Source organism: Homalodisca vitripennis, chromosome 2 (genome assembly GCF_021130785.1).
Source record: "Homalodisca vitripennis isolate AUS2020 chromosome 2, UT_GWSS_2.1, whole genome shotgun sequence".
NCBI lineage: Eukaryota > Metazoa > Arthropoda > Insecta > Hemiptera > Cicadellidae > Homalodisca > Homalodisca vitripennis.
Window position 1 is genome coordinate 220,694,349 of NC_060208.1, and position 15,575 is coordinate 220,709,923.

The window sequence follows — 15,575 nt, forward strand, 5'->3', positions numbered from 1 at the left end:
TAACTTCCCACCACATTTCTAACGATTTTGAATTAAAATCAATTTTACTTGAGTGTTCTGTCAACAAGATCTTCTCATTACAAGTGTAAACTTGGCGGTAGAAATAGACAAAAATTGTAAAAAAATTTCACCTTGAAGGCAAAAATCATGATCATTGTCTCTGACAATGCCATAAATATTGTAGGGGCTATAACTAATGAACTAAAACTAAAACACTTCGGATGTTTCGCCCATACAATTAATTTAATATTTTGCAGGATGCATTGAAGGTTTGTCAGAGCTTAACAGATCGCATAAAAGCTATAGTTTCTCATTTTTAAAAAGAAGCACTAGTGCTACAGAGAAGCTAAGGGAAGTACAGAAAAATTTGGGACTGGAACCCAAAAAAACTAGTTCTACAAGTAGCTACAAGATGGAACTCAACATTTTATATGTTGCAAAGAATTTCAGAGTTGAAGGATGCTGTTTAAAACGACAGTGGCTTTAATCAATAAAGAAATTCCAGTGCTCACCGAAGATGAATGGAAGACTTGCTCCGAATTGGTAATGGTTCTGGAACCATTTGAAAGAAGTAACCAGAAATATCTCTGGGGGAAAATTACCTTACAGCTAGCCAAGTGATTGGATTTATCAATGGACTAGTTTCTGTCCTGCAATAAAATGAGAAAAGAAACCCTAAGCGAAGTCTCCAAACGTGTAGTTGATGAATTGCTCAAAGGACTAGAAAACCAGATTTTCTAACATTGAAAACAGCAAGACTATAGCTTTGGCGACGTTGTTTAGATCCACGTTTCAAGCTTGCAGTATTTTCAGATGAAAAATCAGCTGGATCCATAAAAACCTACTGCACTGAGCTCATGTCAGCCATATGGAGCAAGAAGACAAGCCACTTCTGTGACGTCTGTCAGTGGAAGTCAGGAAAAAGGACGATGGAAATCAGCCTCTTACAAAACAGGCAAAGTTTTCTATCTGGGCAGACCTTGATAAGATGATAGCATCCAAGAAACCGTCAGGTACGTTAAAATATATTAATCTGTAAACCATATTAAATTGGGTTTAAAAAACACTTTATTATCCACTTAAAATAATTGTATTTTCAGGGTTAAAGGCATCTGCTGTCATATTCAATTACGTGTTAAAACACTTTATTATCCACTTACAATAATTCATTGTATTTTCAGGTTCAAAGACATCTGCTGCAATTGTTGAAATGAACCGTTATTTAGACGAGGAATGCATCGGACGCTCAGGAAAAAAACCCACTATGTGGTGGAAACAAAAATGAAGTTTTTTTAAACCCTCTGTTGTCACAAGTTTGTAAAAAAACATTTTTGTGCAGTGGCAACATCGGTCCCCTGTGAGAGATTATTCTCAAAAGCAGGATACATAATTACAGAACGACGTACCAGATTATCAGGGAAACGATGTGAAACAACTGTTGTTTTTAAATGCTAACAGATATTTAGTGCAATAAGTTTTTTTTAGTTGTTCTTAGTTTTAGTTTTCTTATTATATGTCAGGCAAACTGTGTTAAGAGCTGTTGTTTTATAATGCCGACATATTTTTAGTACAAGTTTTTTTTAGTTGTATATATTTTTACTTGCATATTGTAGTTGTAATATACTTTGTATATTTTTTCAATACGTTGTATCTCATAAATTACATTCTAAAAGGTATTGGCTTATCAACTTTATAGCCCTGGTTTAAGACTTAATAGTAACTTAACTTAAGTAAATTTTAAATGACACACTAGTTCATAAGCAATTTAGAATTACGAATAATAATATGTTTTAGTATTGCAACTCTAACCTGTAATTTCAAAAATTAAGTTGAATTATCAGTGTTTGCGGTGACGGGTGTTTGCTGAAGTTACGAGAGCTACGGCTGTAACGTAACTGTCACCATTAAATAATATGGTGACAGTGACAGACCGGCCGAGCGCGAGCGGAGCCACAGCGCCAGGCGGAGCCGGAGCTGTCCCGTAATAGGTGACAAAAATAATAGGCTACTGGAACCTATTACGGCTCCGTCACGTAACGTTGGAACCTATTACGTCAAAGTAACCGTAATTTCCATCACTAAACACAGAGTGCTCTAGCGGCCTAAACAGGAACTTAATACAGTGTTTCCATCGATCCCACTAGATTGCGTGCGCTGTATGACCAGATATAATTGGGGGGGCTCATAATACCTACAGGGCTCATATTACCACCTTTACCTCTACTACTCCGAACTCCAGGGAGCAGCGTTGTACCAGACGCTACCTCAGCAAAATTCCTGCTTGTCTACCACCCAGTAACTGCGCAGCTGCTCTGAGTATGGAAAGTTACCAGGCTTACTGGTGGGTGACAGACCTGGACTTACAATTCATGTGTTGAATTAAACTATATATCTTCTCCACCTGCACTGCTTAACCTAATACGTCTGACTGCATATATTCATTACTCGTTACTACAATTAGATGTTATGCTGAATAAAAATAAAATATATTACTGATAATTTAATATTTTAAATTGGCTGATTAAGACCGCATACGATGCTACCGGTCTAGTCTTAGAACTATATGCTGGGGGTCGTCACACCACTACATGTTTGTTTTAAATCAAAGGTATTATAAAAAGTAAGGGACTTATAGCTCTGGGACATAGTTTTTCAGATCAAAATTGATATTAAACCATCAGATCAAAATTGATATTAAACCATCAAATTTTTGTCATAATTATTCCCATTCTAATGGTATCAACCTGGTTTCGTTTAATCCTCAGAGAGGAAATCTGAGGGAAATCTTTTACTAGTTTTATCTCGCATTTCCAGACGTATGTTCATATGATTTTTTTTGTCAATTTCTTAGGTCTATAATAACCTGTAAAAATATTTTTCCTTTCCTCCCAGGCAACCCTGTATGTACGTATATGTAGAGGGGGAAGAGAGTCTATATTAATAGCCTTATAATTTGAATTCTGAATCAGATCCTATCCTCATATTTAAGTATTATCGTTTCTTGTATATTATTATTATCATCAAGTATTATCATAAGACTCTGTGAGATGCACTACAGAGCCTGTGTATATGAGTGCGTGCGTGTACATATTATAGGCCCTGTAGTCCCTCTCTCAACTGTAGAAGGCAATTCCGACCATCCCTCATCCTGTTTTGAATAACTAAGAGTATTAACTCACTGTCTGCCAAAAATAAAAAATACGTTCCTGCTGAAAAAAAACACAGCCTCTTTAACTTGCCTATTGAATCCATAAGTTGTTATTGGAGTAGTATGCAATAAATCCAATATTTTTCTGTCACAGTATTTTTATACTGTATGATTATATCAGACTAAAACAACCACGTTTATAAAACTTGAATGTAAAATAGATTCTTCTGAAATTTCCAAAAATTGATGCTCTTCTTTCTAATATATTATGACGTTACCACTATTTCTTCATGGAATCTATTATAATAATGAAGCCTGTGAGAGTTTGCAGCTGGTAGCTGTGCCTGTAGGCTGTACAACAAGTTGGCCAATTTCATAAAAAAAAACACACCAGTGAGGTTAAAAAAACAGCCCAATTTCTCCATCCAATCATATACCATAACCAACAATACTAAATTTAGTAGATACTACTGACTGAAGTACATAAACCTATACAGGCTTTAGTTTAGTAGGCCTAATTGTTTTCAAAGAAATAATCTTACGTGACTTTTTATTTTACATTACAGTTGTAATTTAAAAAATGCGATTAACTAGGTCTTTATTAGTCAGGTTTTCCGATTTAGGTGAATTAACTAAAAAGTATGGTAATTTTCCAGAAACATATATTAAACGGCGAATGGAAGTTGTAAGTAGACTATAAGCTAAAATTATTAAGAATTTTCATTTTGTATTTTTTATTATAGGCTGCAATATAATAAGCAGCCACCAGAGTCAGGGAACCAAGTTATCAATTTTTTAAATTTAAATTAATTTATATTTTAAAATCAATATTAATTAGTTTGGGTAGACTTTGATAAGGGGCCTACACTTGTTATTTTGTTGTTTTTATTAACTGGTTCGAGTTTTTATCTGAATGAATAATTCGATATTACAATTCATTTAACTTGGCATATGATTTCAACTTACTAGTTATAGTAATTTTAATGTAAACAATAAACAGCAAGAAGTAACTAATATTTTGAAACTGAAAATGGTGATGGATATGAGGAAAATATGTGAGATATTTCTTACAAGTGACGATATTTGTTTAAGTGGCTTCAAACATGTGGGTATGGGGGAGAATTCTTTCCTTCATTTTTTACAATAACAAACTTGTATCAACTGTAAACACTTTTTCATATAATAAATATATTTTTCTTTTATGGATAGTAACAGACAGTCAAAAGTTCTTAGAGGACCATGATACGAAGTTTAAAAAGTGGCATATCAGCCGACCTGCTTGCAGATCATCTCTGTCAGTATTATTTTTACAGAAAAGAAATATGGTTTTCTAGAGAAAATGCTTCAACATATTCTCGAAAGCGGTTAATCATTGCTACCCAGAAGAAAAAATATAAATAATTACGCCTATTTCATATTATTATAAATGTTTTTTATGTTGTTATCATTTCATAATTATTATTTATGGGTTTTTCCTATTTCCAGTTATAATTGTTTGTTTGATCGTTAGAGCTCATTTATTATTTGTAAAATTATTACTTTGTGCATTATACTAATTATTGTAATTAAAAATATAATTGTTATTATGACTATAGATATGTGATATGATTTATAAACCCGTATTCGATAAATGAATTTTAAGTGTCGATGGTTGTACTAATCGATATAAAAACCGGGTACGCTCATCATACTCTACCCCCAGTTTTGTGTAGTGTACTTGAAACATCACTAACATTAAAGCGTACAACCTAATAATCCTTTAAAATGTATTTAGTTTAAAATGTATAAATGTTTTAGGCATTTTATGGAACCCTACACTTACTAAGAAAATCTGTAACAACAACTGTCTCATTTGATCTTATCGCAGTTTATATACTGTGGCAATATTTCAACCCTCTTAGGTTAGATTATTTCCTATACAATGTATTTTTTAGTTTTAAAACATCACTTTGAATTCTTTACTGGACTTTAAATTATATTTCAGATTGAGTACAAAACTCCACGTGGATTTCCTCAGTACAGAGCCAAAACATTGAAGAGAATGGATTATTATTTCGGTGAAGCGCGGCCCTGGACAGAAGAATTCAGATTAGAAAATGAAATAGGTAGAACACACAAAAAACTTTGGGTTGAGCCCATCAAAGATTGGACAATATTTAAGGGTGATGTGGTAAGTAGGTCTAATACATAAGCCCCAGCATGTCAAAACATAGTCTTTATTTATTAAGATTAGCTACAATTTATGTTGTCATGCAGGATTTTGAAGGAAACAGGATTTTTCCTTCACAATCCTTCCATCGTCAAAAATAACCTTCAAACAAGAATGCAGGATTTTCTTATGAGGTTTTGAAATGTAGACAATAGACAAATTCTTTATGTACAAATCATCAAGAAATGCAATGGCGTCAAATATTACATGGTTAGTTTTTATTGAGATTATTGCTCTTCTCTTTTCCAGTTCAGGAAATCATCCATGGTGTAGAACGGACGGCTGAAGAGCCATTTGGCCATTAGTGCTGTCTTCAATCTCTGTCCTTGTAGAATTTTTAAATCTTCAGGAAGATGGTTGAAGATTTTTCTGCCCATGTAGGATGGTTTCCTTTCAAATAGTGCAGTGTGATGTAGTAGCTAGTGAAAATATGAAGCATGGTGGGTGTTGTAGATATTGGAAGTCATGGCCTCATTCCAATTGCTCTTTGTCAACATGGAATATTACTTCTCTGATGTATAGGACCGATAATCCTTATGATTCTCTGGTGAGGGAAGACATCTCTGCAGCTTTCCCTTGGGCCAAGGCCAGACATAATCCTGACTGCTCTTTTCTGTAGTAGCAGTATTCTATTTAAGTTTCCTGCAGTTGTGCCTCCCTAAACTGCAAGGCCGTATCTTAAGTGTGACTCAAATAACGCACAATAGGCAATTTTTTGTTGTTGCTTCATCACTGGCATGCTTTACTCTTTTTAAAACATGTAGGCATGAATTCAGCTTTTTAGAGAATATGTCAATGTGATTGTTCCATGATAAAATTGCTATAAATTGTCCTTCCGAAGATTTTTGTCTGACTTTCCATTGATACGTCAGGCAATTCTGGAACTTCTTCTTGTCTCCTTCCAAAAGCTAATTGTTTGGGTTTTTCAATGTTCACTACTAAATCGTTTTCGTAACTGTATTGATAGGCCATGTTTTAATGCAGTGTAGGAGTTAATGGCTAGAAGTTATTTGGTGAGGATTCGGACACTAGAAGTGTTGTGTCATCGGCATACATCACAGGAGCACAGTCCATGTGCCTAATTATTGTGGCATGTAATTTGTCATGAGAATAAACAGAACCGGTCCCAACTCTGAGCCCTGAGGTATACCTCTTAACAGGCAGAGGCTCTGATATTGTTTGTGAGAACCATTTTTGTGTATATTTAATATCTACTATCTGGCTTCTTCCCTCTAGATAAATCTTAAACCATTCTTTGGCATGTCCTTTAACTCCCAAGTTTTTTCAAGTTTGTAAAGGATCAGGTCATGCCCTAAGCAGTCAAAAGCTTTAAAACATAAAAAAATCAGACAGATTGTAAAAACATAATGCAAATAGATTGGATACTTTGGTATTTTCCAGAGACCACTATTTTTGGAATAGTTTTTTCTTACCATGGAGGTAAAAAAACTGCAAGGTGGCAGGAGGATGAGGGTATCACTACTAGTACAGGATTATGAAATGGAAAATATATGTTGGGTGGAAAGAAAGCTATGAGAGTTCCTCACCTAACCTAACTGTCTCACTTCCCCCACCCCCCCCCCCCCCCACCCCCCCCCCCCCCCACCCCCCCCCCCCCCCACCCCCCCCCCCCCCCACCCCCCCCCCCCCCCACCCCCCCCCCCCCAGTTGTCTATCCAAATTCTGTTTTTGTTTTATAAACCATTAAATTCGCAATAATACATTTCTCCTATTTCTTCCAATTAATTTAACTTCTAATACTCTTTAATATAAATTCTTGTTTTACTATTGTTTAAACTCTCTTAAAACCTCTATTATGAAGAATAATTTTAATATACAAATATAATTTCAAAACTAAGTAATTTAAAAATTTGCTTATTTTTAATTCGGAAACGAATAAAATAAAATAAACTTAATCAGTTATGATAATAAACATCTAGTTTTTGCTATTCTTATTCTTTCAATATTGTTTACAAATTACAGAGTTTCTAACTCAGGGAGTGCAAGGACTGTGTCAAAACAACTATTGGTTTCTGTATACATGTATGTGACCTTATCTTACAAGTTAGTTACCAAACAACTAAAGTAATTAGGCTGGCTTGTTTGTGAATGGCAACCTCGATGGTAACTAACAACATATGATTTCATCTTATATTCTCTACACTTGAGTCAGCAATATTACGTTTATGTGACCCTATTTTACAAGTTAGTTACCTAAACTAATTTAGCCTTGCTATTTTGTAAGATTGCTATATAGAACATGTTTGAACACCTTTTAATGTTCACTATTTAGAGTTTCTTAGGACGCATATTTCTTGGAAAATCATCAGCTACGAACCACATTACGGAAAACTCAATTTTAATCGTTCAATTTTGATAAGCATAACAGGTATTAATTACTGCCCCCTGCTTTTGTCCCAAATATTTTACTTATTTTTTTTACTGATGTTTAAAAAAATAATAACCGGAAAAAAGTATAATGTCCCATCATAGTCGTGTCTTTTAAACATTTTTTAACCTTGGCATAAATAAATAATCCAAAACTATATTCTCAGAATTATTTTTAAACCTGCAAGGAAGATATTGCTTTAGAAAAATAAAATTAATTTGTTGTAATATATTAGTAAGATATTATGATGAAACACACACAAATAGCTTTTGCACATTTAACAGATATTAGTAGATAATTTTATTATACCAAAATACCCATAAAGAACTATAATTTAAAAGTTCTATGACCTGATAATTTTCATTTTATACGTTTCATACACGTAATTTTTCATGCATTCATCTTTTGCCTTCGTGGTATGTAATAAAGTTTGATGTTTTGGGTTCTTTTTCTGGAACAGATTAAGATTTAAAGAATGAAAAATGTAGTTGTCAGCTTGTTTTACAACCAAACCTTGTTATTCCTCTTAGTTTAGTGTGTTATAATAGACCTGTCTGTGATGACATCTCTACCCCTCTAATAATAATTGTAATGCTATTAAAACTTTTTTTAAGAGAAATAAAATAAAGGGTTTACTGAACAAAGCTCTATCAGGGATGGAAAACTAGAAATTCTATTTCTTCCAAGTTTAAAAATTTAGGAAGGTTTAACTAAAATCTAAATGTGTTTACATCTAGACACCTGTTCAAAAGTCTGATGGGTCACTTACATTCAAGAAGTGGAAAAACTTTCCAGAGTCGACTGATGAGTAAAGAACAAATGTTGATACGATTGTGATTCAAGTATTAACCGCTCTTTACTCTTAGTACCTTTATTGGTAGAGTAAATAATATTTTGAATACACCTTAATTTCCTCTTTAATTGACATACTATTCTAATTGAACTGGAAGTTATCAAAGAATAAAATTTTTTTCATCTGTAGCCGATTGCGCAAAGTTTCCACCTCTCCCTCCCAGCCATCATCATCGTAAAAGTCATGCCTCACAATTATTCACTGAGTGATCCAAATATGCTGAAGTCACAAGGTAATAGACCGGAATTGAAATGAGAATTGTCAGGCTTTTTTTATTGAGTATTGTCCAATTTTCAATTTAGTTGATTTTTGTGGACCATACACGCATTTTTAATAAGCATATTATATTTATATTTGTACGGATGTGCCACTTTTACGGTACCGTAATAATTTTCAAACGTACACAGCATTCATTTTGCTCCATTCATTAAGAGAATCAATGAGCACTACGCATAGGCAGTCCCAAAATACGGCAAGAACAAATTTCCGTGTAAAATTAAGTATCTTGATTTTGAAGTCCACTGTACACCGCATTTTTCAATAACCCATGGCCATAACATAACTCTGTGTATTTTCGTAGACTTGGGCCCTTTAAACCGGGTTATCAGCAAACTGAGCAATTAGTTGACACACAATTTTAATCCCATGTATAATGTGCTATAAATTTAAATAAGTATTAAAAATAATTTACATATGGCTCTGGTGGAAAGATCGTTAAAAAGAATAGTTTACAAGTAAGCAAAATTTCAAATAACACTGAATCAAATAATGAATAAATTTGTACTTGTTTATAGGTAAACAAAAATTTAAAATTTAAAAATTGTATCAATTGGAGCAACGTTTTAATTCACTTACAAACAAAGACAAAAATCAAATTTGTTGTTAAAAAGCAGTTTTTTTATAATCGGATTGTGTTGGTTAATTGGTATAAAACGAATTGTGAAACTAAACAATCATTTCTGTCCTTTTCTAAATGTAAATGCAGTTTTTTTTTTATTCATTCAGAATCCTATTTACTTTGTACGTAGTTGTTGTTACATTGTTATTTATTTTTCAACAGCGTTCGTTATTTATTACAGTACTTATTAGTACATTCATACTAATAAGAGTTTAAGATTATTAACAATAATATAGAAAATATAACTATTATACAATTAAACTATATTATGACTATAGTGCTATAGATATGAGTAAACATAAAACAGTGTATAGATAATAAAAATTTATACTCGTATGATAAACAAGTGCAATGTAATGACAGTATATTTGAAAAACAGAGCTAAAAAAAAATCAGGAATAAACTTCAAAAATATAGTTAATTCTTTAAATGTAACACAATGTAAATAACAATTCACCCTAACATATAAATTTATTGTGTATAACAGTATACAACGATATATTTGGACTCTAAGAGATGGTTTGTTTTCTGGCCATATAACTTTCCATGATATATCACGGCTATCTTTATTGCCTCCATAACTACTCCAATTATAACTTCATTATTATTTGCTAACTCCGGTCTTACGGAATATAACTTACGTGGAACATAAGGAGTATAAAAAAATGTAAACATATGAATTCTTAGACTTAGGCTACTAGTGTTGTAGTCCTTCAGATTTTTGTATTCGCACCGTAATTTTTGTCACATAATAAAATTCTGTAAATACTTCAGCCTCCATTAAACAGATGGGAAATTAAAACTGCCAACAATACACATCCGTCTGTACACGTGAGATGTGTGTCGAAGATTAACCAATATGACCAACAGTCAATAATATAGCTTAATCATCACAGTTACTAATTTTGTTCATTTTTCTGGAGCATTGTTGTGACAAAGTGAAGTCGAAATTTATTGAAAATTACCCTTCTGAGTTCAGGATCAGATCTGGCTACTTTGTGTACAATAGAAAATCCACTTCAAAATTTGGAGGTTTGAACAAATTCCGTTGGGAAATTATCATTTAATTCACTGCTCTTTGGTTTCAGCAAAGATAATAGTTGTAATAACTCGTTTTAATTACAAAGGATGGAGTATTGTTTATTAGAGCATGATATTTTCTAAAAAACAATTGATAAATTTTAAGTATTTGTAAAGTTATGTATAATTTGGAAACAATGCATTTTAAAATTTTCGTATATGCTTTTATAACTGGCATGATTTAAATCAGGTTTTAGCTATAGTACACTAACTTTCTATGTTTATTAAAAATGTTATAAAACGTATTATAACAATTTGGAATTTTATTATTATGTTAATAGGGATTTCACATACAATATATTATATACTTATAAGTACCTGTAACAATTTTGATCTCAATGTAATAAAGTAATTTAAGACTTAAGATTTTAGGCAACTTATATGTTACATAATGTATAGCACGACGTTCCGAGGATTGAAATATTTTTTCCAGTGGCAGTCCATTGCTGAACTTTTTAAGTGTTATGTACTAATTGTCCTCGCCTGACGAAGAGGATAGACTACAACCCTTGAAACGTTGTGTTACACATTTTTTAACCTGTTAAATGTCCGAAATCGTATTATACTTTTAAATATTCCGTAGTTAGTAAAATACTTTACACATAGAGAAGAATTTACATCAGACAATGGTAATGCAGTAGCTTAATTTATATATTACATACACTCTGTTCTTATCAGTCATTAATGTCAATCGGTTGACCGGAAGACAGTTGTACTGAAGAAAATCTACATGACGAAAGTTAAATCTATCATCAAATTCATTCTAAAACATTTAATACCGCATCGTTTCATTATTTCGAGGAAAAGAAAAAATTATTAAATTAAATTATTCTTTACAATCTATTCAAAAGATGTTAGGTGCAATAGAAATTATATACTCCTACAATCAAATTATTGTATACAATCTATTCAAAAGACGTTAGGTGCAATAGAAATTATATTCTCCTAAAATCAGTGACTCTACGTTGTTTGAGGTTATAACAAAATTGGACAAAAACACTGATACTGCATAATACCCAATCATTTCAAATTTTATTTAAGGGCATGTTATAAATTAACAAGCGGAGATGCCAGATATACATTCTTGTATAGATTATTAGATTTAATTAACTAATTACAGTGATAACAAATTTGGTACGTTAAATTCGCTCACTTAAAGTGTATCTGTCTCAAAAGGTATGTGTAATTCTTAAAACACTTTTCAATTATACTCTGAGGTACTCTTAGAATAAAAAACAAAGATCATATATTTATTTTTATATATTATAAAAAAAACCCTAAACAACTCACATAATATAAAGTAATAAAATCAGGACTCGCAGGCAACAGTATAAACCAACAAAGCCCGGGGGAGCCGGTTTTCCTTCTGTTACACTGTTATTATTGCTTGCATGTGTCTGTACCGGTATATTTACAAACATGGGTATTAAGGTTAAAACAAATAATACATTTCAAAAACATAAATACTAAAATAACCGGAGAGTTCTTTCAATACATTATGAATGATCAAGTGAAGATCTATTGCAAACGAGTGTCTCAAACGAGTTTGACAAATAGTCCTTCACTCAATATTTTACCTTCACTAGATGAAGACTCATACAAACGGGTGTTCAGTTCAAAAGACTCTTCAAGTTTGTTTTAAACGGTAAATATTTAAAAGTCTCGTTCGCCTCTCGACAAAGTTGCTGTACAAAACCTCGCGCTATACAAATATGTTCGCTTTTATCAGCTTCTTATAAGTCAAACTTTTAGATTTCTTTCTAATTATACAATAAATAAAATGTCTTTAGTGTTAAATTAATGTTTTCGAGTTTTTAGATAGTGGTATAACATATTAACAATATTACACTCTAAATTTTGTTTGTATAGTTATCTACAAAATTAACATTAAAATTGTATTCTGATTTATAAAAATGAAGCTTCAAAATCTCAGGTAGTTTGGACTGTGCTCGAAGCACTTGAAGGTATGTTTGAACACTTTTCTTCCCCTTCTTTTCTACTTTCTGTTCTTTATTTGTATGTGTATTTAATACCATACCCACCTGACGAAGAGGCTAGGTTTCAATCCTCGGAACGTTGTCGTCTTATATCTTCCGTAACATACAACGATGGCAAACGTCCAAAATCTTGTTATTTTTTCAACCCTTTTCTCGTTAAAAACAGCCTTTAAACAAAGGACTCTGGTAGTATCCCCATACAATTCGTTTACTAGTTTGTCTGCACAAAGTACTTTAATACTCAATACTCAGAATGCACAATACTTACTATAGTAGAGATAAGACACACAGGCTTCTAGTAAAGTTCAACTTAAAGTTTGATTAAAGAAGGTGGCCAACAAGAGTTAGAAAACTTCATAACAAACTCTCGATAACCACAAACTTATATAACTATTTAATTGTATTTATTAAAATCTTTAAAATGAGACAACTTGAATCATATGTGGATCATGAATCGTGATTATAACCGATACAACATGACGAGTGATTGCTCGCAACGGTAACGTAATACAGACTGCAGTCTCTTAGCTTAATGTTTTATCGACGCAGAGAAGACTTTCATTCAGGCGAAATGAACTAACATTTCCCCACGGAGTACATCGGAACTGCTCCAACAGCATTATCTTTAGTTTCTGCCTCTAGGATCGAATTTCTGAAACGAAAAATCGTTGATCTGACAAAATGGAGTTCTATTTGACTACTCTATAGGGTTGATTTCCATATACATGAATCAAAATGAAAGGTAGTCATAGTTCACAATATCCGAGTTAATGGAATTTCTTCCGCTCAAAGTTCAATGTAGAATTGAATCAGTTACTTTACTTAAATATATTATACTGATGTAACTTTGGCGAATAATTAAAAAATTATCTAAATCACTTAAGTGCTGACAATGTCCATGAACATATACCATATATTTAGACCATATTGTTTCTCATAACATGAGTTTTCCACAGTTGATTGTGTAAGTGAAAGGGCTCATTGTATGTAACTTCAGGTGTGTTACAATAGTAGATGAACTTCATATAAAGTTACACAATTTCATTTTTGACACAAAGTTAAAACGGCATTATGATCACTTAGAGTTTCTAATCTGTACAATTTCCTTCTTTACCCAACTATCAGGTAGTATAAAGTGACAGTTATTATGCATTGACTAGTGAAAGCTGAGTCGATTAGCATTGACAGTTTAAATGTCTTTATTATAATTTGGTGATTGGGAATTGAATACAGTTGTTCAAGTTGATAAGTTGTTCAAAGCCAATTCACACAAATATTTTTAAATCGCTGCCAAATTTAAGAGACACATACATTAGACAATTACTTCTAAAGTTGTCCATTAAAAACAGGTCCCATTTATTGCAGTTCTTATAAATACAATATGCAATTTCTCATACAAAATCAACGAAAACTTTCGGATTAAGAAGTTTACACCATAGCAATCGATAAATTCGATAATTGAATTCTGATAAGAACCATTCATTGATCATTATGTTCAATACATTTAAAATACATATTATTATACTATGTGTTTATACGAGGTTAAACCCACTACGAAAGTATGAATCATGTGTACAGGTATTTAATCTCTTTTGTAATTAAAGTAATTCAATGAGATCTTTAATTCATAAGAAAAATTTCTAAAAAGACTTTAACCTTTTAAACTTGTTTTATATAACTACGTTCTGTGTTAAAATTGTGTATTTTTATTACATAATTATTTTTTTAGTATATTTTAGATTATACGCGGTCCTCGACAGTAGTTGCATGGTGTTGGCTTAGAGTAACTTCTACTTTATCTCACTTTTTACTTTATTTCCTCAATTTAGTATAACAGTTGAAGACGGATTTTTTATTTTAAAAACTGTATTTGATATTTTTAGTACCCGATAGTATTTTTCTCTGTAATTATAAATACAGATACAATGTTCAGGACTACAACGCAATATTTGATGACTCATTTAGTAGATATGTTATTTTGTAGGAGAACTTGCCAATGGGACACTAATTTAACCAGGACTAAGAACCTTCACTTATTATATATGGTTATACTGAAATATTTCTTGGCAATCATGACGAAGTAAATAATAGTAGTAGCTAGAAAAGTACATATCGGCAACATATCACTCTCATTGTTCATTGACATTTTTAACTAAAGTGTCTCTGAGGTAAGCTATGTTTATTTGAAATGGGTTACTTTCTGGACTTTCTCCTGTCCTACTGTTCTGCGACAGTGTCACAATGATTGTCGTTCAAAAGATTAGTATGTGTGAAATATGGTGTATTCTTTGGCGGTTGTGAGTTGTTATAGTAATTAAAAGAAATAGTGGATTGTAAAATTTCAAACTCCGCAATAAATCCTGTCCCGTTACTTCAGGATGGTTTTCGTGTCAAGCCAAACACAAAAAAATGATGTTTCATAGCATTTGAAAGATAAAATACATGTATAAATAAGGTTTTAGAAAACATATGTGTGTTTTAATACCCTGTAAGATCAAATTATTGGATAGTAAAATAAATTATGAACTTATATAAAATTAAATAAGAATTTAGTTGAATTCATTTTATTTATAAGTAAATGTCATAAATTTATATACAACTTAATGGTTGAAGAAACACTCAGCATGATAACTAGCTAATTACTAAATACTCTGGCACTAATTGACATTTAGCAAAGTTGAAAATGTATTCATAAAACAATGCAAGAGAAGATAGAAGAGCCTGAAGTAACGGCAAAGACCTCAACTCTTTGACGTAACAAGGTTAACTTCCTAATTGCCAGACAAACAACTTGACATGTACTGTTTAGAATTGTTTCTTTATTTAATGTTCCTTTCTTTTCATACAATATTTTATACGTTAAATTTACATGAGTTATTTGTTTGTCTCGTGTATTTTTTATTTTTTGTATTTTAATTTAGGTTAAAATATTAATTTATTTAAAAAGTATATCTGTCTTTTGTATTTGGTAGTAGATAAACTAGCTCAAATCCCACTCAAT

The 15,575-nt window shown here is 32.0% G+C and overlaps 1 protein-coding gene across 1 annotated transcript in view; it reads left to right on the forward strand.

The window, feature by feature from the left end:
- Positions 1-3,618: 3,618 nt before the first annotated feature.
- Positions 3,619-15,575, forward strand: part of LOC124355421 (probable 39S ribosomal protein L24, mitochondrial) — a 95,629-nt gene continuing 83,672 nt past the window's right edge. The window contains exons 1-2 of the mRNA XM_046806561.1: positions 3,619-3,833; positions 5,133-5,318. Of these exons, the coding sequence (XP_046662517.1) occupies positions 3,729-3,833; positions 5,133-5,318 (291 nt within the window). The 5' untranslated portion in view covers positions 3,619-3,728. The remainder of the gene's footprint in view (positions 3,834-5,132; positions 5,319-15,575) is intronic.